General features: G+C 37.6%; 1 protein-coding gene across 2 annotated transcripts in view; it reads right to left on the bottom strand.

Moving 5' to 3' along the window:
* Positions 1-1,588: 1,588 nt before the first annotated feature.
* Positions 1,589-26,410, bottom strand: part of PALS1 (protein associated with LIN7 1, MAGUK p55 family member) — a 63,756-nt gene continuing 38,934 nt past the window's right edge. For both annotated transcript variants that reach the window (XM_063644413.1, XM_055291357.2), the window contains 7 exons: positions 24,852-25,035; positions 20,686-20,757; positions 20,105-20,176; positions 17,209-17,376; positions 16,338-16,540; positions 13,509-13,619; positions 1,589-4,581 (listed from right to left, as the gene is read on the bottom strand). In XM_063644413.1, coding sequence (XP_063500483.1) covers positions 4,405-4,581; positions 13,509-13,619; positions 16,338-16,540; positions 17,209-17,376; positions 20,105-20,176; positions 20,686-20,757; positions 24,852-25,035 — 987 coding nt within the window. In that variant the 3' untranslated portion in view covers positions 1,589-4,404. The remainder of the gene's footprint in view (positions 4,582-13,508; positions 13,620-16,337; positions 16,541-17,208; positions 17,377-20,104; positions 20,177-20,685; positions 20,758-24,851; positions 25,036-26,410) is intronic.

The following is a 26,410-nucleotide window of genomic DNA, read 5'->3' on the forward strand; positions in this document are numbered from 1 at the left end:
TCTCCTGCTTCAGTCTTCCCGAGTAGCTGGGATTACAGGTATGCGCCACCATGCCCGGCTAATTTTTATATTTTTAGTGGAGATGGGGTTTCACCATGTTGGCCAGGCTGGTCTTGAACTCCTGACCTCAACTAATCTGCCCGCCTCGGCCCCCCAAAGTGCTGGGATTACAGGCATAAGCCACCGTGCCCAGCCAGTCTAGGCAGTTTTAAAGTACTAAATGATTTTGCAAGCATTTAACGTCTCCTATAAAATAGCAGGTCTTAGTTATGTGCCAGGCACTGGTATTAAGTATTTTGTTTATATTACTTCATTACAACAACCATAAGAGGCACATATTATTTTAACCCCCTATTTTACAGAGGAAAAATGGGAGACACAGGAAACTTGAGTAGTCTTAAATTAAAAAGCTAGAAAGTAGCAAATCCAGAATTTAAGTCTAAGCAGTCTACCTTCAGAGTTTTTACACCCTAACTTTTCCTTTCTGTTTCATCTATATTTCAAACTTCGGGTATTTAAAGACATTGGGACTGTTCTGGAGAAGCTGATACTTAGGAAATCTGGTTGCTGCTCACAGGATAAAATCTTAGGTACAGTGTAAATTCAGTAATGACTGGAAAACCAACAACAAGTACTTTAAAAATAGGTAACTTTAACATTTCGTCTTCCCAACATCCTGCTGAACTGTTAACTTCTACCATCTCCACTTTGCAGATGAGGAAATTGAGACTTTGACAAGTCAAAGCGCACAGCTGGAATGCAAGTCAAGTATGATTTGATTTAATTTGATCTTTATATTTTAAGAATTACGTACTGCCTTTCTAGGAGGCAAAAATTAGTTTGAAGTGGGGATCCAGATTAGTGGTTTTCCACATCGAGGTAAATTAAATATAAAGCAACAAGCTGAAGGACCTTAGATTTCTCCTATGGCTTCTTAAAGTCCTGGAATGTACTGGCCTTGGTTAAAATACTTACAAAAGTGCAGATGATTTTATAGTTTAGCATTTGTTAAAAAGAAATCAAGAAAACGACACATAATTTGTTATGTGGAGTCAGAGTTATCTGAAACATAGGAGAAGAATATAGATCAGGAATAGGAATGGAAAGCTGAACTGCGGTGGCAGGTGTATATATGTAAGAAACTTTTTGTTGGTGTATGATTTATGACCTTTGGGAGATGTACAGCAGAAAAAAAGAAATGAAGAATGGAGAAACAAAGTATGTTATATATTTGCCAACAATTCACATGCTGCCTCAGTGTCCTCAAATCCCAGGCTGCACATAAGGTCCATTTGCCTAAGTATTACGTACCTCCTTCTCCAGAAAACGTTCAAGTTCACAGCCTTGAGTTGTGCATCTTTAATACACTTAGTTGTTGGTTTTAATAATTAAGGAAACAGGACCTATCTATACCTGCACCAACAGGGGGCACTACCCCTCTGTAAAGAACAAATCAAAAGGTACTTTGTGTTGTACCTGGAGGATCCAATGGTCTTGCTTTTGGCAAAAACTTGAAGAGGAGGGTGGTCTTTGCATGTGTGGAAACCTTGAGTGGCCGAGCAAATAGCAAGAGAAATTGCTCAGTGGCTTTTAAAATTTGAAATATAATTTTACTTTTTATTTTTACAATACAGTGTACAGTATGACATCTCAAAATAACAGAGTGCAGACACAGGATAAGAGTACAAAGGGGGATTAACAACAGATGTCAGAAGGTTACCTTTATTAAGGCTAAATCCCTGCTTTATATTTTCCACACATTCACAAAATTACATTCAAATCATTCCTTATCGATACTTAAAGAAAAGGAAGATAATCCAGACATTAGATTTTCATAGAAAGCAAATCTGGATTAGTCTAAATAATAATCTCCTTCCATTTGTTCTGACAACGAAAATTTGAGAAATAAAGATACGCACCAACCTAACACTTCCTTATTTGGATTTTCCAAGTACATAGCATTAGTTATTGATATCATTTCTATATTAAATGGGTAAGACCTCCCCCACACTGGGGTCTCCAGTCAGAACCACAGAGGGACAGGAAATGGAATTGGCCAGATTGGCTGTACATCTAGGTGTACAGCAAGGCTTTTTTCCATATTCTTTTGTGGAGGTCAGCAACAACTCAGTTTTCACTTTAAGGACTATGTTGAATATCAGCACATCCTTATCACTAGGATTTAGAAAAGTTTGGGACATTTCTATCTACCATTGCTGATGAGGAAGGGGAGAGTGATAGGACTTCACTGACCTTGAAATATTTATCATCTCAGACTTCCTAAAAGTATGGCATGGCATGGTCTCTGCCTTGATACAAGATCTGCTTGTTAAAGCCATGTTCCTGAATCTTGACAGCACATGGCCCTAGTGCAGGCCTAATGTCTACAGTGGGCACAAGAGCCACTCACTGACATTACCTACACCCTCACTCTAACTTAACATGAACTGCCAATAGTTTAGTTTAGTTTAGCTCTTGGAGTTGAAAACAGTTGTCAGTTACAATAAGCAGATCACAAAACTCCATTGTTAACCACAGACTACACTTCATTCCTGAGAAGTAAACTGGAAAACTGAAAAGATTAAGTGCTAAGTATATTCCTTATTTTTTAATGCTAAAAATTGTTGTGACCTGTGAATTTTCCTGGCTCTAAACTGGAGTATTTCAGATCTGAAGAGACAGTATGTATGGCATTCCTTCCCTCTTTCTTCCTAAGGAACATTATCTTGAAAATATTTCCATATAAAACACTCTCCAGCCAACTTAATAGGCCATGCAAATTTGAACAGAAAAAGGCGACATATAAACTGTCTACATTTGTTCAAATAAAATTATGTAGAAGAGGAAAAAAATCAAATATATACATGACACAAATTACTCCTTAAACATAATTGCTTATGTTAAATTAAATGATGTCAGTATTACTCCAGTGTTTAGCTCTGGGAATAGGAAATGCTGTAGCTAAAGTCACCATAAAAATAAAATCAAGGCATTCACATTTGAGGTTGTTTGTTACACATCACACTATCCTAAAGGCTTGAAAAGACTGCAAATTAAGTTTCCATGCCAGTTATACACGTTGAATTTTAAAGCTACAGCTATAGAGACAGTACGAAAATGCTATTAGCTTAAATGTTTCTTTTATGATTTACCAAGCTGTTGCATTCTGGTCATAAGAGGCAGACCTTGTTAGGTTAAAAACCTATTTCTATATATTTAATACCTTTTTCTCTCCAATATTCTTTTCCTAAAATGTTCAAATGACTTTCAGGTCTTCCTTTCCTTTTGATCTTAAAGTCAATTGTCATAATATTTCCCAAGGACATATATAATTTTATTCTAATGCTAAACAAGTATTTTTAATGACCATTTGTTGATCTATTAAATAGTAATATATAGTACAGCAGCTATATTCATCAACAGAATTCCAGTTTATTACCTATATATATGTAGCACAGTCATAGGATACTGTGCTCATACATAAAAATGCAAAAACTGTCAAATGTGCTATCCTCCCATGTATACAAAAAACTATTAGCATCATGAGGAAGAAACTTTTTAACAGTCAATACAGATTATAATGAACACCTGCCATTCATAAAAATGTAACATACATTCTATTATACTATGCAGATGAGGGAAGGGAAGCTAAGTTAGTAAATCAGTTGAGACGACTTAAGAAAAAAATTCAGGAAATCGTAATTTTAAAAAGATCAGCATATTCTGTATACCTTTAAGTAGATTAGAGTATGTTGAGTGTAGAGTCTGATCCACAAAGTTTGAGCAAAAAAACTGGTGCTTCTAATGGAATGTTTTTTGTTTTTTTAAGAATCAAAAGACATAAATGAATTCAAGCCTAACAAAGTAGCTTCAACCCAAAGTGGCACCATTTTGTTTTTTATTTTTCCTTTTTAGGAAAGTATCTCTGATGACTAAATTAGTCTCCTAAGCAAATACTGCCTTTCCCAGTGCAAAAAAGCACAGTCCCTCTGCTCGATATTCCCAATGAAGTCATTTAAGTGTAAGTGTAATCACATTCATATTTGTGTGAGACATAGACACTTGTGTATACAAGTTTTTCACAGAGATACAACTAAGCAGAAAGGGTTTAGGTGAAAACAAAAGGTTTTAACAGGATAAAATGGAATGCTCTGTTGAAAGCTTCCATTTAGAATCCCAAAATGAGGCAAGAACCGCTAAAGCCATGTATAGAGAATAAAGGATGCTGTGCACAAACTGCCTAAGGGAACCGTCCTCTCACTAATTCAAGAGATCTAAGAACAGATCTACAGTTTATACTGCTGCCTTCCATCTTATCCTCAATCTTGCTGCAATGTCGGGCAATCTTCCTATTGGCAGTTTTTGCCAGATCAAGTCCAACATGCCACAGAATGGATGTTTCTTTCACCTCAGCCAAGTGGATGGTACCCACTGAGGTTCAGTATCAAGTTTGTTAATTAACCTAAGCAATTCCTGATAGGCTTTATCAAGATCGGAATTCACAATTGCCGTATCAAAGTAGTGGCCATTGTTCTGCTCCATCTCTCTTGTCTTCTCAATGATTTCTCTCAACTCTTCAGGCTGCAAACAGAAGATAAAAACTGTGAGACAATTCCTTTCCTAACCAAATAATATAGGATGAGTCAGAGATGGCCAAAGAACAAGGAGTGACCTTCAAAGCTTTCCTTCTGTCTCTCCCAACCTCAGGAGCTCCTTTCCAACCCTGTCACGGCCACAATGGTTTCCTTTGCTTTGGCATCTTCAGGACTCACATTATGAACCATCTGGGACTCAATATATCCTGTTTTATACCACTATTTAGGTTTTCACATATTTTGTCTTATCTCACCAGCAAAACTACAAGCTTCAAGAACACAACACTGTTCCCTACAAACATTTGTTTTCAAACATTCTAGGACACTATAAGCTCTTCCTAATAGTAACATCTTCTGTAATATGGAGTGAACCTTTCTGGTTGGAGCAAGGACCTAAAATGCCATTTACTTTTGGCTCTAGTAAAGAGCCCTTGCCCACTATCTGCTGCAGAGAGTTAAAAGTATCCTACCAGAGTTTGGGAAACTATATAGAGCAGCCTGCTTTAAAATACTGACTGAAGGAAAGGGCCATTTTACAAAGATAAGCAGGCAGCAAGGCTATGTGCAAAACTTATCCTGAACCCTCTAATTATCAGGCACATGTGTTCAAGAAAGTGAAACTCACCTCAAATCACCCCTGCCAATGAAGACAACTAACTCAAACTCAAGACAAAATGTCTCAGATATAAAAGTCACACATCAATACTATATTGGACCCATAGTACAAAACAGTTTATATCATTCATGTTTGAACTTCTGTAACAGTAAGAAAACATACTAAAAATATGACAACTCTGGCTTCTCCTGAGGCAGTTTCTTGCATGACTCTAATTCTCATTCTGGAATGTTGTACATCTGAATACGGCACACAGAATCCTTTGTTCCCATCAGGGAATCTACTTCACCACTGTAACTGAACACACATTTTTGCTAAAACTTATGTCTATCATAAGCTCCAGATTATTGGAAGAACATTCTAGGACTCCACAGAGAACTGAAACTTTGTGGTATTGTAGTTGAAATGAAAATGCTAAAGCCCCAATCCACCTAGTTTTTATCAAATTTAAGGCATTGTTATTTCATTTTGTGCCAAAATGGCTTATATCACGTATTTAGTACTTCATGTCTGAAGTTCTCTTTCAAATTACAATCCACAACTAAGATGAAACAAAATGTTTTAGCTCAAAATTTTTAGCTGAACTCGGCAAAACTGACAATAAGTTCATACTGCTAGATAGCCACTCTCAAGCCTCCATACTAGCAGAACAGATTCAGAGATTCAGAACGCAATTAGATAACTGGTTGGTTACATTTTGTAAAACCATCATTTTCTTAGCTAGCACAATTTTACAGAGTTAAAATTGAAAATTTGTTTTTACTTCAGCACTTCTATCATTGAGTAATAAAGCACTATTAGAAATACCAGTACCAGCGCAGGGGCTCCCACCTGTAATCTCAGCACTTTGGGAGGCCGAGGTAGGCGGATCACATGAGGCCAGGAGCTTGAGACCAGCCTGGCCAACAGGGCAAAACCCCATCTCTATTAAAAATACAAAAATTAGCCGGGCGTGATGGTGCACATCTGTAATCCCAGCTACTCAGGAGGCCGAGGCATGAGAATCACTTGAACCCAGGAAGCGGAGGTTGCAGTGAACCAAGATTGCGCCACTGCACTCCAGCCTGGGCAACAGAGCGAGACTCTGTCTCAAAAAAAAGAAAAAGTATCAAAGGAGAAAAAAATGTAAGTGGAATAAATACAATCAGATACACCATCCTCTACACCAAAAACTGTGGAATACACATCCTAACCGGTGTGCACAGAACATTTACCAAGAAAGAACAGATGTTGGGCCATAAAATAAGGCTCAACAAATTTGAAAAGACTGACATCTTTCAGGGTCTGACCACCTGGAATTATAAATCAGTTAAAATTTTTTTTCCATCTCCAAATAGGTGAAAATTACATAACATACTTCCAAATAACTCGTGTTAAAAAAAACAAGGGAGCTGGGTGCAGGGGCTCATGCCTGTAATCGCAGCACTTTGGAAGGCTGAGGCAGGCGGATCACCTGAGGTCGGGAGTTCGAGACCAGCCAGACCAACATGGAGAAACCCTGTCTCTACTAAAAATACAAAACTAGCTGGGCGTCGTGGTGCATGCCTATAATCCCAGCTACTAGGGAGGCTGAGGCAAGAGAATTGCTTGAACCCGGGAGGCGGAGGTTGCAGTGAGCAGAGATAGTTCCACTGCACGCCAGCCTGGGCAATAAGAGCGAAACTCCGTCTCAAAAAAAATGAAGGGAAATCAGAAAATATTTCTAACAAAACGGTAACAAAAATACAATCTCAAAACTTATGGGATGCAACTAAAGAACTGTTTCGAGGGAAATTTATAATTTCAAATGCCTATATTTGAAAAGAAGAAGAGTTTAAAAATTAAGCATTCATCTTCAGAAACTACAGCTAGTGCAAATTATAGTCAAAGAAAGCATAAAAAGAAATGAATTAAATAGAAAAGAGACAATAAAGACAAATGCCCTCTGACTTATTTCTTTTGCTAAAGTGTTTGATTATTCCTTTTGATAATAATAATTATTATTATTTCTTTCCTGGTTCCAGATTGTGTCTTTATTTCTCTTTCTGACAGACAGCAGAGCATTTGTCTGGCATATATTCTCTCTTACCACAATACAGATGATTTTCTGTGACTTTAACAATACATACAAGAAAAAAATCACATCTTTATGCCAATACCCATTCTTTCACAATACTAGAAGAACAGATTCAGAGTACAATTACATTAACTGGTTGGTTACATTTTGCATCCAGTGAGTAACACCATCACCTTCTTAGTTTCTATATCAATTTATTTATTTATTTATTTATTTATTTATTTATTTATTTTTTGAGACCAAGTCTTGCTGTGTTGCCCAGGCTGGAGTGCAGTGGCACGAACTCAGCCTCTTGAGTAGCCAGTACCACAGGCGTGCACCACCATGCCCGGCTAATTTTTTTCATATTTTTAGTAGAGACAGGAGTTCACTATGTTGCCCAGGCTGGTCTCGAACTCCTGGCCTCCAGTGATCCGTCCGCCATATCTCAAAATAATAAGAGCTATTGATGACAAACCCACAGCCAATATCATACTGAATGGGCAAAAACTGGAAGCATTCCCTTTGAAAACTGGCACAAGACAGGGATGCCCTCTCTCACCACTCCTATGCAACATAGTGTTGGAAGTTCTGGCCAGGGCAATCAGGCAGGAGAAAGAAATAAAGGGTATTCAATTAGGAAAAGAGGAAGTCAAATTGTCCCTGTTTGCAGATGACATGATTGTGCATTTAGAAAACTCCATCGTCTCAGCCCAAAATCTCCTTAAGTTGATAAGCAACTTCAGCAAAGTCTCGGGATACAAAATCAATGTGCAAAAATCACAAGCATTCCTATACACCAATAACAAACAGAGAGCCAAACATGAGTGAACTCCCATTCATAATTGCTACAAAGAGAATAAAATACCTAGGAATCCAACTTACAAGGGATGTGAAGGACCTCTTCAAGGAGAACTACAAACCACTGCTCAACCAAATAAAGGAGGACACAAACAAATGGAAGAACATTCCATGCTCATGGATGGGAAGAATCAATATTGTGAAAATGGCCATACTGCCCAAGGTAATTTATAGATTCAATGCCATCCCCATCAAGCTACCAATGACTTTCTTCACAGAATTGGAAAAAACTACTTTAAAATTCATATGGAACCAAAAAAGCCCACATTGCCAAGACAATCCTAAGCCAAAAGAACAAAGCTGGAGGCATCATGCTACCTGACTTCAAACTATACTACAAGGCTACAGTAACCAAAACAGAGATATAGACCAATGGAACAGAACAGAGCCCTCAGAAATAATACCACACATCTACAACCATCTGATCTTTGACAAGCCAGACAAAAACAAGAAATGGGGAAAGGATGCCCTATTTAATAAACGGTGCTGGGAAAACTGGCTAGCCATATGTAGAAAGCTGAAACTGGATCCCTTCCTTACACCTTATACAAAAATTAATTCAAGATGGATTAAAGACTTAAATGTTAGACCTAAAACCATAAAAACCCTAGAAGAAAACCTAGGCAATACCATTCAGGACATAGGCATGGGCAAGGACTTCATGACTAAAACACCAAAAGCAATGGTAAAAAAACCCAAAATTGACAAATGGGATCTAATTAAAGAGCTTCTGCACAGCAAAAGAAACTACCATCAGAGTGAACAGGCAACCTACAGAATGGGAGAAAATTTTTACCATCTACCCATCTGACAAAGGGCTAATATCCAGAATCTACAAAGAACTTAAACAAATCTACAAGAAAAAATCAAACAACCCCATCAAAAAGTGGGCAAAGGATAAGAACAGACACTTCTCAAAAGAAGACATTCATGCAGCCAACAGACACATGGAAAAATGCTCATCATCACTGGCCATCAAAGAAATGCAAATCAAAACCACAATGAGATACCATCTCACACCAGTTAGAATGGCAATCATTAAAAAGTCGGAAACAACAGGTGCTGGAAAGGATGTGGAGAAATAGGAACACTTTTACACTGTTGGTGGGACTGTAAACTAGTTCAACCATTGTGGAAGACAGTGTGGTGATTCCTCAAGGATCTAGAACTAGAAATACCATTTGACCCAGCCATCCCATTACTGGGTATATACCCAAAGGATTATAAATCATGCTGCTATAAAGGCACATGCACACGTATGTTGATTGCAGCACTCTTCACAATAGCAAAGACTTGGAACCAACCCAAAATAATGATAGACTGGATTAAGAAAATGTGGCACATATACACCATGGAATACTATGCAACCATAAAAAAGGATGAGTTCATGTCTTTTGTAGGGACATGGATGAAGCTGGAAACCATCATTCTGAGCAAACTATCACAAGGACAGAAAACCAAACACTGCATGTTCTCACTCATAGGTGGGAATTGAACAATGAGAACACCAGGACACAGGGTGGGGAACATCACACACTGGGGCCTGTTGTGGGGTATGGGGAGGGGAGAGGGGAGAGGGATAGCATTAGGAGATATACCTAATGTAAATGACAAGTTAATGGGTGCAGCACACCAACATGGCACATGTATACATACGTAACCAACCTGCATGTTGTGCACATGTACCCTAGAACTTAAAGTATAATAAAAAAAAAGAAAAAAATAAAATAAAAATACATTTAAAACCTCCCCCCACCCAACCCCAGAAAAAAAAAAAATATGATCCGTCCTCCTTGGCCTCTCAAAATGCTGGGATTACAGGTGTGAGCCACTGCACCCCACCTTTTGTATCAATTTAGTAAACTAAAAACAGTTTAGCAGTTTTTTATACAGTTAAAGCATACATTTATCTCACTTGATCCAGCAATTCTACTCCTAGGTGTTCATCCGAAAGAAATGAAAACATATGTCCACAAAAAGGCTATATGAATGTTTAGAGCAGCTTTAGTCATACTAGCTCAAAAAATTTTCTTTTGAGAGTCTTACTCTGTTGCCCAGGTAGGAGTGCAGTGGCACAATCCTGGCTCACTGCAACCTCCACCTCCCGGGTTCAAGTTATTCTCCAGCCTCAGCCTCCCAAGTAGCTGGGATTACAGGTGCATGCCACCACACCCGGCTAATCTTTGTATTTTTAGTAGAGACGGGGTTTCACTATGTTAGCCAGGCTGGTCTTGAACTCCTGACCTCAAGTGATCTGCCCACCTCGGCCTCCCAAAGTGCTGGGATTACAGGCATGAGCCACTGTGCCCGGCCCTCAAAATTTTATCCAAATATTTTTTAACTGAAGAATGGATAAATTGTGGTATATTAATATCACGGTATATTACTCAGCATTAAGAGGGAATGAACTGCTGTTAGACGCAACACAGATGAATCTCAAAAACATGTTGATCAAAAGCCAGACACAAACTTTAACAAACAGTATGCTTCTATTTATATGAACTTCTAGAACAGATCAAACAAATCTGTAGTGACAGAAAGCAGATTAGTGGTTGCCAGAAAGAAAGAATGGAGGGGTATTAACTTCAAAGGGGCATAAGAAAACTATCTAGAGTGATAGAAATGTTCTAAATCTTGATTGGCATGGTGGTTACACAGGTATACATTTCCAAAACTTGCTGAATTATACAACTAAAATGCATGTATTTATTGTATGTAAAATATACTTCAGCAAAGTAAAAGAATCATAAAGTTCTAATTAGAAAATCAAATATATTGTATATTGTTAAAACATTTTGGTACTGATCAACTTCCTGCTTTAAAAATATGTATAAGCTAGGACCTGTGGCACATGCCTAAAGTCCCAGCTTATAGGACTGAGATGGGAGGGTCACTTGAGTCCAGGAGTTCAAGGCTTGCAGTGACTATGATCATGCCACAGCACTCTAGTCTGGGTGACATATAGAATCTCCTCTCAAAAAAAAAAAAAAAAAAAAATCAGACCTAAATTGAAAATTTAGGATGGCCAATTCAAAGTGAAGTAGATAAAAATTCCATTAGAACACTGCCAGAGACCAACCAAAAGAAAGATGCTGGCCAGGCACGGTGGCTCACGCCTGTAATCCCAGTACTTTGGGAGGCCGAGGAGGCCGGATCACGAGGTCACGAGATCGAGACCATCCTGGCTAACACGGTGAAACCCGGTCTCTACTAAAAATATAAAAAAAAAAGAAAAAAAAAGTGTCGGGCGTGGTGGCAGGTGCCTGTAATCCCAGCTACTCGGGAGGCTGAGCCAGGAGAATAGCTCGAACCCAGGAGGCAGAGGTTGCAGTGAGCCAAGATTGCACCACTGCATTCCAGCCTGGGTGACAGAGTAAGACTCCGTCTCAAAAAAAAAAAAAAGATGCTTAACATGTTTTGGAATGGTCTATGGCCCTTCATGTGATAGCAAATCCTTGTTGGAAAAAAAGATAGCCTAAAAAGAAATAAGTGTGCATGTTAGGAAGTAGAAAATTAGGCTGAACAGGAAGAATGGAGTACACTGTGGTCCTTAGTGTTCATCCTTTTCCTTGAAGAACCATGGAATTTCTGTTCTACCAAAGTAGCTATTGGACACTAAATTTTACACAGTATTAATCTCGTTTCTTTTGTTATATTGTGATCCTCCTCAAGAACAGCCAGTGACCATGCTGCCTATTTCCTTTGTATCATTCTAAGTGCTATGGACAACAAATACTCTGACCCCAGTTACTTATGAATTTGTAGGTATATGGCGGAAATGAAAAAGCGGTGCAGCTCTACTTTAACCAGCTAGCCTACTTAGCCTAGACAAAGCAACCAGAATTATGCTCATCATGTAGGATGTGAAAGCCCCTGATGTCTGTAGCCTAAGACATTAAAAATTACTACCTCACATGTAGATTAAGAAATGTTAAGTAGACATGAGTGAAAAAAGATATTTTGGAGGATGAAGAGGAAGAGGAAGGGTTAAGGTGTTGTGGTGGACAGTCAAGAATGAAAGGAGGCTGGGCCCGGTGGCTCACGCCTGTAATCCCAGCACTTTGGGAGGCCAAGGCGGGCGGATCACAAGGTCAGGAGATCAAGACCATCCTGGCTAACATGGTGAAATCCTGTCTCTACTAAAAATACAAAAAAATTAGCCAGGCGTGATGGTGGGTGCCTGTAGTCCCAGCTGCTCGAGAGGCTGAGGCAGGAGAATGGCATGAACCTGGGAGGCGAAGTTTGCAGTCAGCCGAGATTGCGCTACTGCACTCCAGCCTGGGCGACAGAGCAAGACTCAGTCTCAAAAAAAAAAAAAAAAAAAAAATGAAAGGAAGGCTGGGCGTGGTAGCTTACACCTGCAATCCAAGCATTTTGGGAGGCCGAGGCAGAAAGGAGGGTTTCTTGAGGCCAGGAGTTCAATACCAACCTGGCAACATAACAAGACCCTGTCTCTACAAAATACATAAAAAATTAGCCAGGCATGGTGGTGCATGGCTATAGTCCCAGCCACTTGGACAGGCTGGGGTGAGAGGATCACGTGGGCCCAGAGTCTGCACCTGCAGTGAGCCATGAACATGCCACTACACTCCAGCCTGGGCAATAGAGTAAGACCCTATCTCAAAACAACAACGACCAAAACAAAAAAAAAAAACAACAAAAAACAGAATCAAAAGAAAGGAGTGTAAATATGCTTTTAATGACTATCTTTAAGGAGACTTAAATGAAATGAGGCAATCTGAGTGAGTCCTCTCAAAAGTAGATCTATTTAATAAATAAGCAAAAAAACAAGGAAGAACATGTTACTGTGATATAGTAACTCACTTGACAGTTATCATCTTACATATTTAAATAAAAAGTCAATGCTTTCTTATTAATAACATATGTTACCAGTCAATTATTAATGTTTAACATGACATGGACTACCTCAATCATATCTAGCATAGATCTAAAATAATTTTAAAAAATTTTTCTGTTCCAAACCATGTGAGAAGACCAAAGGGAGAAAAAAAGCAGAACATAAAGTTTCAGTGGGATAAAAAGAAGAGAAAAGCAAGAGCACTCAAATTTGGCTCCCTGAAAATGTGGAGTATCTACAGAGAAAAGTCAGTAATCCTGAAGAGTTGGCTGATAACTTTGGTGGCAGTCACATCTCCCTAGAAATGTCACAGACCCATGTGAAGACGCTCAAAGGTTACCATATGTAGACGCCCCAACTTTGGAAAGCTGCCATAGTCCAACCCAGTGGCAACCATGGCAATTTTCGGGCAAGTAGTATTACAGAAAGAATAATCAGTTTGAAAGCTCAAGCTAATGTAGATTTTAAGCACCAGGACAAATTAGACCAGGACTGTTTCATGTTTACCTTCAATGGAATAGTACAATAGTGTGAAAACTTTACCTTTGGATTCTTGCCTTCTTTGGCCAACAATGCCCGAAGTCTTTCTTGTGAAGGGGGTGCAATGAAGATAATATATGGTTTCAAATCTGAATTCCGGAGAGTCTTCAATGACTGTAAAGACATTTTGATTTTTAAAATAATTTGCATCATTTAATTACTTCCTAATAATACTGATTGGATATATATATATATATATATATATATATATATATATATATATATATATATATAAATAAATATTAGATTAAGGGACTTGCTCTGTTGCCTAGGCTGGAGTGCAGTGGTGTGATCACAGCTCTCTGCAACCTCAATCTGCTGCACTCAAGTGACCCTCTCACCTCAGCATCTCCAGTAGCTAGGACTATAGGCATGCACCACCATGTCCGGCTAAGTTTTTACTTTTTTGCCCAGGCTGGTCTTGAACTCCTGGCCTCAAGCAATGCTCCTGCCTTGGTCTCCCAAAGTGCTGGGATTATAGGCATGAGCCACTGCACCTGGCCCAATCCACAATATTTTTAAGATCCTACCATTCACTGTAAGAATATACTGTGAAGATATATATATATATGTATATATACACATATAATATATATTATATACATATATGATTTTAGCTTGCTCTTTTATGTAATGAAATATAAGTGAATGATACTGAAGGATGACAACTGTGATATTAAAACACCTTGTTAATAAGATCACATACAGATTACAATAACCATATTAAAAATCAATTTTGGAGTAATTAGAATCATACAAGTTGCCTTACTATGTGCCAGACACTAAATATAAGCAAAATCAGAGAACATAACTTCACTGTGCAAGACAATTCAAGAAAAGCACATCTAAGAAAAAGTAGACTATGTTTGAATCTGGAGATTGCAGTTTTCATTTGGTTACCAATGCATGACTGTGTATGCTCAAACTGAAGCACTCTATCAAAATGGAGATTATAGGAATATGCTATTGCTATCTAAAAACATTAAGATGATTAAAACAATATGCTGAGTTCTTTGTTAAAATCTGTTAGCCCCTTTTTTTGGAGAAATAAGAATTTTAGAAACCTGTTTGCCCAAATAATATAAAGAATTCTAAAGAAATTTAGTAAAAACATGTATACTTCTCCTAAATCAAAAATTTACAATTGAAATAGTAGAGCATAAGTGCATTTGTCCACTAAAACACAAACAAAAATCCCTAATTGCTATTTTAGAATAGCCATTTTAGATTCAATTCTTCTTTATGTACATCTCTTTAATGACCATGGACTATGTTGCCTGATTTGACATGAGCAGCAGATTCTACCACATTAAGGAAAGTCGTATGCTAAAGCTGTATGGTCTACAAAAATTAAACAATTTTCCATAACATTTGGAGTTTCTTAAAAACTCCAAGTTTCTAAAATTAGGTTTTGTTTTTTTGTTTTTGTTTTTCAGACAGAGTCTCACTCTACTCACTCTGTCACCCAGGTTGGAGTGCAGTGCAGCTCACTGCAATCTCCACCTCCCTGGCTCAGGCAATTCTCCCACCCCAGCCTCCCAAGTAGCTGGGACCACAGGTGCATGCCACCACACCTGGCTAATTTTTTTTTAATTTTTGGTAAAGATGGGGCTTTGCCATGTTGCCCAGGCTGGTCTGGAACTCCTGAACGCAAGTGATCCACCCACATTGGCGTCCTAAAATTATCATTTTAAATAGAAAGCTAAGTGGCACTAGTTAGTAATTTTACACTTTTGCTTAGTCTGCCAAATAAGTGAAACTGAGGTTTCATTATTTTCCTACAACCAAGCATTCACTGTGATACTTGATAATATTTGAACAATGGCATCTAAACCATAAAAATAATCTTGAGGCCAGGCGCGGTGGCTCACGCCTGTAATCCCAGCACTTTGGGAGGCTGAGGCGGGTGGATCACGAGGTCAGGAGATCGAGACCACGGTGAAACCCCGTCTATACTAAAAATACAAAAAAAAAAATTAGCCGGGCGCAGTGGCGGGCGCCTGTAGTCCCAGCTACTCTGGAGGCTGAGGCAGGAGAATGGCGTGAACCCGGGAGGCGGAGCTTGCAGTGAGCCGAGATTGCGCCACTGCACTCCAGCCTGGGTGACAGAGCGAGACTCTGTCTCAAAAAAAATAAAAAATAAAAAATAAAAAAAAAATCTTGAAATTTTCTAATTTTTCTCATATCAGAATCAGAAAAGGGAAATTCTTTTATAGACTCAAATTAAAGTACTACCAATACTATATTTACTGTATTTTAAGTTTCAGAACATACATACAAGTATATATACAAGCTGAACATCTTTAATCCAAAAATCTGAAATGCAAGATCTGAAACTTTCTGAGCAGTGACATGATGGCACAAGTGGAAAATGTCACCCCTGGCCTCATGTGACGGGTCATAGTCAAAACACAGGAGCCGACAGTTTATTCAATATCCCCAGGAAAAATAAAATTACCTTCAGGCTAAGTAAATAAGGCGTATATAAAAGATAAATGAATTTCATTTCAGACTTGGGTCTATCCTCAAGATAGCTCATTATATATATGCAAATATTCTAAAATCTGAGAAATTCTGAAATTCAAAACACTCTGGTCTCAAGCATTTTGAGTAAGAGATAGTCAACCTGTATATGTAAGTATGTATATGTTTTCCCTCTGAGGAAACTGAAAGAGATTTAGCAACCTGTGTGATTTCAGATAGCAAATCAGTGGGAAAAACCGTATGAGAGCTTAGGTCACACTGTTCTTGGACCAAAATACAGCTTCCACTAGGTTACTCTATATGACATTCCTTCTAAGTTCAAACCCTAAAACAAAATTCTAGCTTTACCTGTGTACGAAGACTTAAAAGACATATTTTGCCAGAGTTGATCACTTGCCGTACAGAATCTATGCTAGTTCCATAGAAATTCTTCTCAAATTCACCATGCTCAATGAACTTTCCAGCTGCTATGTCTGCCTCGAATGCTTGCCGCGAAACAAAGTGGTAATCTCTACCGGCTACTTCTTGGTCTCGCCTACTCCGGGTTGTATCTAGGCAAACAAAATCAGATAAAAATAATGGGCATGGCTTAGAGTGAGGACAGGGGATAATTCTGCTAGTCAGAAAGAATTTTTATTTTGTAACACAGATTATAAAATAATAAACTGAGAAAATGCTAAGCGCCTACATGTTTAACATTGTTTTTATTTTTTGTAGATTGAAAAATGAACAAAAATGAGTTTGTAGTATCTCAGTAATAGTTATATTTAATTATCTTAATACATTTTATGCTTACACTTCAAGTTACTTCATCCGGCATTTAAAACACTACTACTCATCTTCTCCTAAAGTTTATTTCCATAAGATTAGGTACTATATAATCTTGTAACTTCTGTTTTCAGATTATGCCTAAGTTTCTATCTTCCGTATCACTTTAAAGCAGCAGGAACTGATTCTCTATGGAACAGGAAATTATAAGGGGCCCAAACTGAAATTTATTTAGAAAATAATTAGCACATACTCGAAGGACAAATTTAAATTTCTTAATAATGACTATTTTTAATTTAAAAATTGTCAAAATATTTGGTTAAACAAAGTTCCTCTTTCACTGACAACACTGTTTTAATGAAATGAATAAAAAATTTCCCTACATGATATAGTTAGGTTCTGAGCTGGTAAATTGAAAAGCACAAGAAAATGGGAATGCATTCAAACTTACGAGGAACTGCAGATGCAAAGCGGTCCTTTTCTTTGTTCATGAGCCTCTGACGCAATTCATTCTGGCCACAGTTCTGTGGACCAATCAAGATGATAGGTCTCTTCCTATTTGCTGGCTGATGATAAAGTGACATTTCCTCATAGGTTAAGATCTCCTCGTTGTCATAATCTTTGGGAAAAAAAAGTTAAGCCCTTCAGACAAAATTATGGCCATGTATTAAAGATATAAATACTCATAGATCTTTACCCAAAATTAGAAAAAAGCACAATTTATTGTCATTACATCCTTGCTAGGGTATCATGAAAATGAATCAGACAACAATATAATACTCCTTCTATTAATTTTTATTTCATATTTGAAATAAAAAATTCATGCTTGAATGTCTAATACAATATAATTATACTGATCCTTACATTAAACAGCTAATTTGCAATCCATACTTTGCATAAGGATGGGGTACCAGGGAATGAACTAGTAAGAGTAATATCCATCATTTTTGTAAAATGCAGATATTAATATTCTACTTAAGAAGGTTGTTTTAAGAATCAGACATAATGTATACACTGAATACAACAGCTAGCATAGACTGACATTTACATATAGTGGCTACAACCAGTGTTTTCAGAGAAAGCTGGAATACTTTCCTATAGTTCAAGCTTGTCCAACCCGTGGCCCATGAGCCGCATGCAGCCCAGGACAGCTTTGAATGTGGCCCAATGCAAATTTGTAAACTTTCTTAAAACACTGTGAGATTGTTTTGCAATTTTTCTTTTTTTTTTTTTTTAGCTCAGCTATCTCTAGTGTTAAGTGTATTTTATGTGTGGCCCCAGTCTATTCTTCTAATGTGGCCCAGGGAAACCACAAGATTGGATACCCCTGCTGTAGTTGTATAACTTGAAAACAGGCATGCTATCTCCACTTTCTGCATTTATGTTTACTTTACTCTGGAATGCTAAGCCAGAGTCATGAATCAAAATGAGGTATAAATTATGACAGGTGGGGTAACATTCCTAAAGCCCATAATCCAGATGAAACCAGAGCTGTCAAGTGGTAAGAACAAAAGCAGATAACTAGTAGCCTGCCAAGTCCTCACTCATATTACTTCTCCTGACTGTGAAGGAGCATCACATGTGGAGTCAGACTCCCTCAGCTCTATTTCCATGAGGTTAGGGGATCAGCTTAGGCTTGTCAATACTCAGCACAGAGCCTGGCACAGAGCAGGAGCTCAAACTACATTTGTTTAAATTGCAGCTCAACCAATCATGTATTAGTTGTTAAGAATTTCAGCAAATCACTTTAATATCTAAACTTTTTTTTTTTTTTTTTTTTTTGAGACAGTCTCACTCTGTCGCCCAGGCGGGAGGGCAGTGACGCGATCTCGACTCACTGCAAGCTCTGCCTCCTGGGTTCATGTCATTCTCCTGCCTCAGCCTCCCGAGTAGCTGGGACTACAGGCGCCCGCCACCACGCCTGGCTAATTTTTTGTATTTTTTAGTAGAGACGGGGTTTCACCATGTTAGCCAGGATGGTCTCGATCTCCTGACCTTGTGATCTGCCCGCCTCGGCCTCCCAAAGTGCTGGGATTACAGGCATGAGCCACCACGCCTGGCCTAATATCTAAACTTGAATCTATTACTCTGTAACCTCAAGGAGTTTGTGAGAACAACATCATATAGTTACTGCCCCGGAATACAGCAGTTATTATGAATTGTAGTTATTTATTTAAAAATATTCATGATGATGACATCATCATAAACAGCAAATGTAATTCCTTCTCCTCTCAAAATGACTTTCTCTGAATGAGTTCATTCTAACATGTATAATCAAGACTGGTAGCATTTTCATTTATAGTCTTAGTGTGTATATCCATAAGGTTCAGATGTGCCACGTTTTCTACAGTACAGTAGCTCTTAGAGCTGGACTCGTTAACTTTAGTCTGTTTCAAAAAATAAAAGAGATATTAATCACAAATATAGAGGATAAAATTTAAAACTCATTAAATCTTTTTAGTTACATAATCTGTCAATTAGCACTAAAGGATATTTATTTTAGAAAAAAATTTATTAAAGTTGATCAAATCTCATTTAGCTTTTATGGAATATTATAATGATCTATAATATCTTTATTAGTTTAATGTATGCTGCTCCCAAATATTTCAAATTCTTGACAGAATAGCCTTATAAATTTCATAAGAAGGAATGCCTTTGCTTTATTATTTGGCTTGCTTCTAATGTGAACCAAACAGAAGTAGCAAACTCAAATGCCCATAAAAACAAACTAAGGAGGTAATAAAATCAGTATATCAGGTTGGGTTAATAAAACACTGGGAGTGGTAGAAACTGTTAAACCAGACACCAGGTGCTTGATATAAGTGCAACAGTCATCACTCAGGTCCAGCAGACTGTTGTTACTTGGGAATACTAGCCCAACATTATTAGAGCTTTTGATTTTACGAGAAGCTACAACTTTCGAGCTTTTTAATCTTAGCAATCAATCGAAATAAAACTAAAATTCTCTCGTGTGTCTGACTTAGCCAGCAGGTAGTGGGTTCTCAGGAATGAGTGGCTTCTGTGACATGAGCTATTGTAGAGGACATATTTTTTACTTCAAGTATGTTCTGTAAGAATTTGTTAGAAGTATAATTTTTGCAAACAGTTTAAGTAGAAAAAAATTACAGGAAACTATCAATTTAATACTACATATGCTAAATAGTACTTGAATTTTTATATCAGTTTTTCCCAGAATTCAAAACACTGCCTTACTCACAGGATTCCAAAAGAAAATATTTTCTACTAAATGATTTTCTCAAGCACATATTTAACATTAAGGTGCAAAACAGGACTAGATTTAGACTCCTTTCAGATATAATTCCACCTATCCCTGAGAGTAAACTTACCATCATTTTTATTGGCATTATATAAGACCTTTTTCCTCTTCTTTTTATTCTTCTTTGCACACCACAGTTTTCCTGTTGAGCAATCATAGACATAACTATAAATGTGTTCCCTTGAACAAAGCCATATAATTCAAATTGAAGACCTCTACTTATTCATTCATTCATTCTTTAAATTTTTTTTGCAGAAACGAGGTCTCCATATGTTGGCCATGCTTGTCTTGAACTCCTGGCCTCAAGCGATCCTCCCGCCTTAGCCTCCCAAAGTGCGGGGATTACAGGTGCGAACCACCATACTCAACTTGTTTTTAACTTACTTTTAGAAATACTTATTACACTGTTTGTATAAAGACTGTTTTTCAGGAAAGCATTTACAATTTTCAATTAACTACACAGTATAGACAGATAATCTTTAATACTTAAATCTTATCCTTTCTTTACAGTTCTGAGATAATCAGTTTTGCCTCTTGTATCACTCTTTCCATGAGTACTTCTTTCTTCACAGTTCTAATATGCAGATTTACACATGGCTCCAGATGAAGACCCAAGAAACCTCTTACTAATGTCAAATACAAGTGTCTAACCTGATTTTTCTGGCTCCTTATCTTCTTCTATAGTTTGCTTCATGGCTTCCCTTTGCTGCTGAAAGCTTTTCCCTTAATAGCAGAAAGAAAAAGAAGGGTAAAATATTTAAGACAAAAGGATAAGAATTTTTTTTTTAATCAAGAAGGGAAAACACTAGACGTATCTCTTCATTTATATTCCCTTCCAAATCCTTTTGCCAACACAGGAGTAATGTCAGCTATGATGTGTAAGCCTCCAAATTTTTAAAATATTAACTCTGCTCAATCAATCCTATATGTATTATTGGAATATGTATCATCTACTAGAATATTTAAAAATTTAATAGTTCAACTTTTTAAAAGGTTTCATTGAGCATTTACTTTGTGGAAAAGTACTATCCTGGATCTTACAATGGTTCTAGGTCCTTTAGAATTATCTCAAATTAAGCATATCAATTCTAGGAGTTAACTTTTCCAAAACAACATGTGGGCATTCATCACATATTCAATTCTATATTCAATTCCAAGAAACCATTCAGTATATTCCCTTGCATGCATCACTCTCAATCCCTCTTCTTTTGCGTATGTATATGTGTTAGCCATTTTTTATTTCCACCCTTAAGTTACCAATTATATAAATGGAAAACATGCTTTTCCTTACAAAATTAATATTTTAATATAGGAGGCTTTCAAGGTTCCTGACCTTGAAAGAGGTTTTCTTTTCAGACCTCTACCTTAAAATCAAATATGTCTTTTCCTATAGGATACAAGTGGCTTCAGTTAGAAGATTCTGAATTACGTTGAGGTTCCACTTTTATATTTTATTTTTAAATCTATTTTTTTCAGTGTAAAACCAGAGATTCTTAAAAATCAATAAGCACATTCTACATAGGTGGGGATAATCTGTAGAACTTAGTGCATTTCGTAAGTGTACTAACAAAAAGATTAATACTGAGTTTGATACACATAAGAAGCATTAAAGGAAGCCTGGTTATCTTTTGAGACGAAGTCTCGCTCTGTCACCCAGGCTGGAGTGCAGTGGCGCAATCTCGGCTCACTGCAACCTCTGCCTTCCAGGTTCAAGGGATTCTCATGCCTCAGCCTCCCGAGCAGCTGGTATTACAGGGGCCTGCCACCACACCCAGCTAATTTTTGTATTTTTAGTAGAGGCGCGGTTTCACCATGTTGGCCAGGCTGGTCTTGAGCTCCTGATCTCAGGTGATCCTCCCTGCTTGGCCTCCCAAAGTGCCAGGATTAGGGGCATGAGCCACTGTGCATGGCCAAGACTGTATTCTTAGTACAGGTAACTATTACTAGAAGGAAAATTTTAAGAGTATTAAAATTTAAAGGGGTCGGGCGCAGTGGCTCATGCTTGTAATCCCAACACTTTGAGAGGCCAAGGCAGGCGGATCATGAGGTCAGGAGATCAAGACCATCCTGGCTAACACGGTGAAGCCCCGTCTCTACTAAAAATACAAAACATTATCTGGGCGTGGTGGCGGGCACCTGTAGTCCCAGCTGCTCAGGAGACTGAGGCAGAAGAAGGGCATGAGCCCGGGAGGCGCAGCTTGCAGTGAGCTGAGATCATGCCACTGTACTCCAGCCTGGGAGACAGAGTGAGATTTTGTCTCAAAAAAAAAAAATTAAAAATAAGTAACCAATTTTTAAAAATCAAGAACAAAGTAATTTTAATCATTTACATATTAAAAATTTAAAACATTGCAATGATGTACTTCTGTGGCACTTTTTATAGTATGAACTATAGGCTATTCTGAAATAGAGGCAGAAATTAATGAGAGATGGAAACGATTTTCTTTCTTTTTCTGAAACTGCTCTGTTACACTGGTGTGATCAAAGCTCACTGCAGCCTCAAACTTCCAGGCTCATGCGATCCTTTCATCTCAGCCTCCTGAGTAGCTGGGACTACAGGTATGTGCCACCATGCCCACCTAATTTTTAAATTTTTTGTAGAGACAAAGTCTCATTATGTCAGCTATGGCACTATGTGGCCCAGGCTAGTCTCAAACTCCTGGGCTCAAGCAGTCCTCCCACCTCAGCCTCCCGAAGTGCTGAGATTACAGGTGTGAGCCACCGGGGCCAGCCTCATAATGACCTCTTAAAAAACCCGTCTAATTCTGATGGAAAGCCATCGTCAAACTCTAAGGCAGATCTTTAGTCTTATAAAAAGACTTAGAAATGTCATCACTGGAATCTATATACTTTCAGAAAATCAATCTATCAACAAACACTAGTTCTAAACATTTATGGGCTAAAGTTTGGCATGGTAATAAGACACCATACTGATATTTGGCACAAGCCTGAGGCAGAACCACAATGGCTACCCAACACTCCAAGATTCTAGAGAAATGTCCTGTAACTGTTACTCTGAAGAATCAAGGGTTTTAGCATCATCCTCTAAAATAAATGTAAGAAGTCCATTCCTCCTTCCTTAAAATGACTGATATAGACAAAATCTGCTTCTAGCTTTTGAGTTTTAAAGTGAGAATTTGAAGCTTTCTGTGACCTTATACTCAAGAAGAATAAATGTAAATATTATGTTGAAATCTCTTGTTACCCAGAAAAGTCTCTTTGGCTTAGTTACAGAGATTCCTTATAACTTTTTCTAATCTTTGGACAACTTCCTCTGTTCCTACTATGTATCTGATAGTCAATATTTCTCAGTCTTTTTTTTTCATGCCTTCCTTTTCTTCTTTTCCCCTAAACTATTGCTTGTTGTCAAATCCAGTGTAAGGCTAAGTTTATAGCCAAATCTGTTATGCTTAAAATCTTCAGGTGTGAGTAGGAGGGATGATCGCTAAAAAATGTTGTAGGTAAAAGATAAGGCCAGAAAAACATTACAGCAAAGCATTGAAAGGTCTAATTCAGAAACAGCAGTTCTGGCAGAACTATTTTTTTTTTAAATTTTTGTTTGTTTGTTTGTTTTCTGAGAACTTTTAAAATCACCTTTTATTCATTAATTTAACATACATTATCTGGATTTAAAACAAATAAGACTTGGCTTCTGACCTCAAGAAGTTTATAAACTGAGAATATACAGTAGAAAGAATTATAACAGAGACAGTATCATGAAAATATTATAAAGTAGGGGACACAGAAGAAAAAAATATACATAAGTGTTAACGGATATGCTTTCAAGTAAAGTATGGAAGCGAAGTTTATCTCAGCACCAGGCAAACTGCTTTACATGGTGCAGACATAACAGCATTTATTAACAAATAAATTGATGAATTAATATCCCTTTACCCTATATCCCTATTTTTATCATCCTGTATGTATTCCTTTGCCTTCTCCAATAGCTTATTACGCTTCCCTTAGTTCTGCTCTCCTTTCTCCATTCCACTGCCATCCTGGGAACTCTAAGAGCCATTTGTTAGAAAATAATTATATCTACATACAGTCATGCACTGCATAACAACATTTCAGTCAACAACAAACCATATATATGATGGTGGTTGGAGGAATAGGCTATACCACATAGCCTAGGTGTACAGCAGGCTATATCATCTAGATTTGTGTAAATACACTCAAAGACGTTTGCACAACAATGAAATCACCTAACGGCACATTTCTCAGAACTTATCCCTGTCGTTAAGTGATGCGTGACTGTACTTTGTTCTATTTTGTATCATCTTAACTCTTAGAAACATGTCCCCTTAATAATCTTAATCTATAATGTAAGCTAAAGTTTTAGTTTAGTCTAAATTAGGGATAGTTTCATCAACAAAAAATTTGGAGCATCCTATTTCTGCCCTAACATCACATTTGGTATAATAAATTCTATGATGTTACTTTTCCTGATTCCTTATAAAGTTATGCATCTTTTCTTCTCAAAAATCATGTTGATGCTCCAATTAATGTCATAGTATATAGTATAATACAAGTTGTATCGCCTCGATAATACGGTCATCTTAATATGTATACAGGAAATGTACTACAATATGGGATTGGCTGAAGTTATACATAATTTCATTCTAAAGGCCAAAGAATTGGCCACATTCTATTTAAGATACTTATGCTGCAGGTACAACATAAAAACCCAACTACACGAAAAAGTAACTGGAATGCTTTATTAAACAGAGTCACGAAAAAGTGAGTTTTTCTTTGTGAAGGCTTGCATTTTCAATGTTCTTTTAATATTATGTACTTTCTACCATATCGTGTCTTACCTGGAACAAGCCCGGCTAGAGGCTGATTATCTTCGTCCCCTTCCCTGTAGGCCTGCCACCAGTTTGGATCTTCTTGACTGATCACATGAAGTATATCACCTTTTTGAAAAGACAGACCTAACTCTCGACATGGAACATAAGGGTCATCTGAGGGGTCATAGTCAAAATGGGCTTTTACATGGATCTAAAAGATAAAAAGGGCAAAAATAAAAACCAATAAATGGCAATACAAAATGTTTCATATGAATACAATTTAAATGCTACAAATTTTTTATTATTACTTAATTTTTAAAAAATTTAAGAGAGACAGCATCTCAGTATGTTGTCCAGGATAATCTCAAATTTCTAGCCTCAAGCGATCCTCCTCCCTCAGCCTCCCAAAGTGGCAGGATTATAGGTGTGAGCCACTGCACTTGGCCACAATAATTGTAGTTGGAAGAACGGTGTTAAGTAACAGTGTTTTTGGGCAATATTTTTTCAGGCTGATCTGTTGTCTTCTCTGTTGACTTGCAAATATGTACAAGGATATCCACAACACTGTTCACAGCTACAAGCTGAGGTACAAGGTGCCTCAAAAGCTTGAGAGAAGCAGAAATATAATAGAATCCTGACCTGTGAAAACAATGACTCTGCAATAAGGTATGCAATTTCCAAACCACAGCTACTAGAAAAGGTACACTTTACCTTACCACATCTCTTCATCTAAGCAGGTAAATATGAGCTTCCCTGGGGCTGTCATTGTCTCTTGACCCCACTGTCAGTCCAACTATGCCATAAACTCTCTTGGTGTTTCTTTTAAAGGATATGTTCATGAAACAAGCACACTACAAATGACTAAAATTAACTAAATCAAGTTTATAATCAATTCTTATTTGTATGCTGTGTAGGCTTTGACATTAATGGTACAAGTTATAATTTTTGCTAATGTGTTTTTGGAAATCAGAATAAATCAAAGAATTGTGCTATTCTACTTAGCATTAAGGGCAGGTAGTAACTCTCATGAACTTTATAAGCTATTTCATATGCCATTTCTTCCAATATGCCTCTGTAAGATATGACAGACTATTCTTACTTCTAAGAAGTTATAAAGGAATTAATATTCTCTTTAACTTCTCCATGTCTAATTTTTACCTAACCTGGGCAAGTTGCATGTGACACTTCCAAAATCTATAAGAAACCTACTTCATCTAATGAGATCTCACACAAATTTGTAATGAGCATTTCTGCCCACATATTTGCAGTGAGCATTTCTGTCACACATAGGTTAAATTCCAAGTTCAGGCTCAATGAACCAAGCAAAAGACGAACAGCCTAAGAATTCAAGGTCCATTTCTATCCAAATGTTATTTGGCTTTGGCTTTTTTTTTTTTTTTTGAGATGGAGTCTTGCTCTTTTGCCCAGGCTGGAGTTCAGTGGCACAATCTTGGCGCACTGCAAACTCCATCTCCCGGATTCAAGTGATTATCCTGTCGCAGCCTCCCGAGTAGCTGGGATTACAGGCACTCACCACAACGCCCAGCTAATTTTTAGTAGAAACAGGATTTCGCCAGTTGGCCACA

The sequence above is a fragment of the Symphalangus syndactylus genome, chromosome 8, assembly GCF_028878055.3.
Source record: "Symphalangus syndactylus isolate Jambi chromosome 8, NHGRI_mSymSyn1-v2.1_pri, whole genome shotgun sequence".
NCBI lineage: Eukaryota > Metazoa > Chordata > Mammalia > Primates > Hylobatidae > Symphalangus > Symphalangus syndactylus.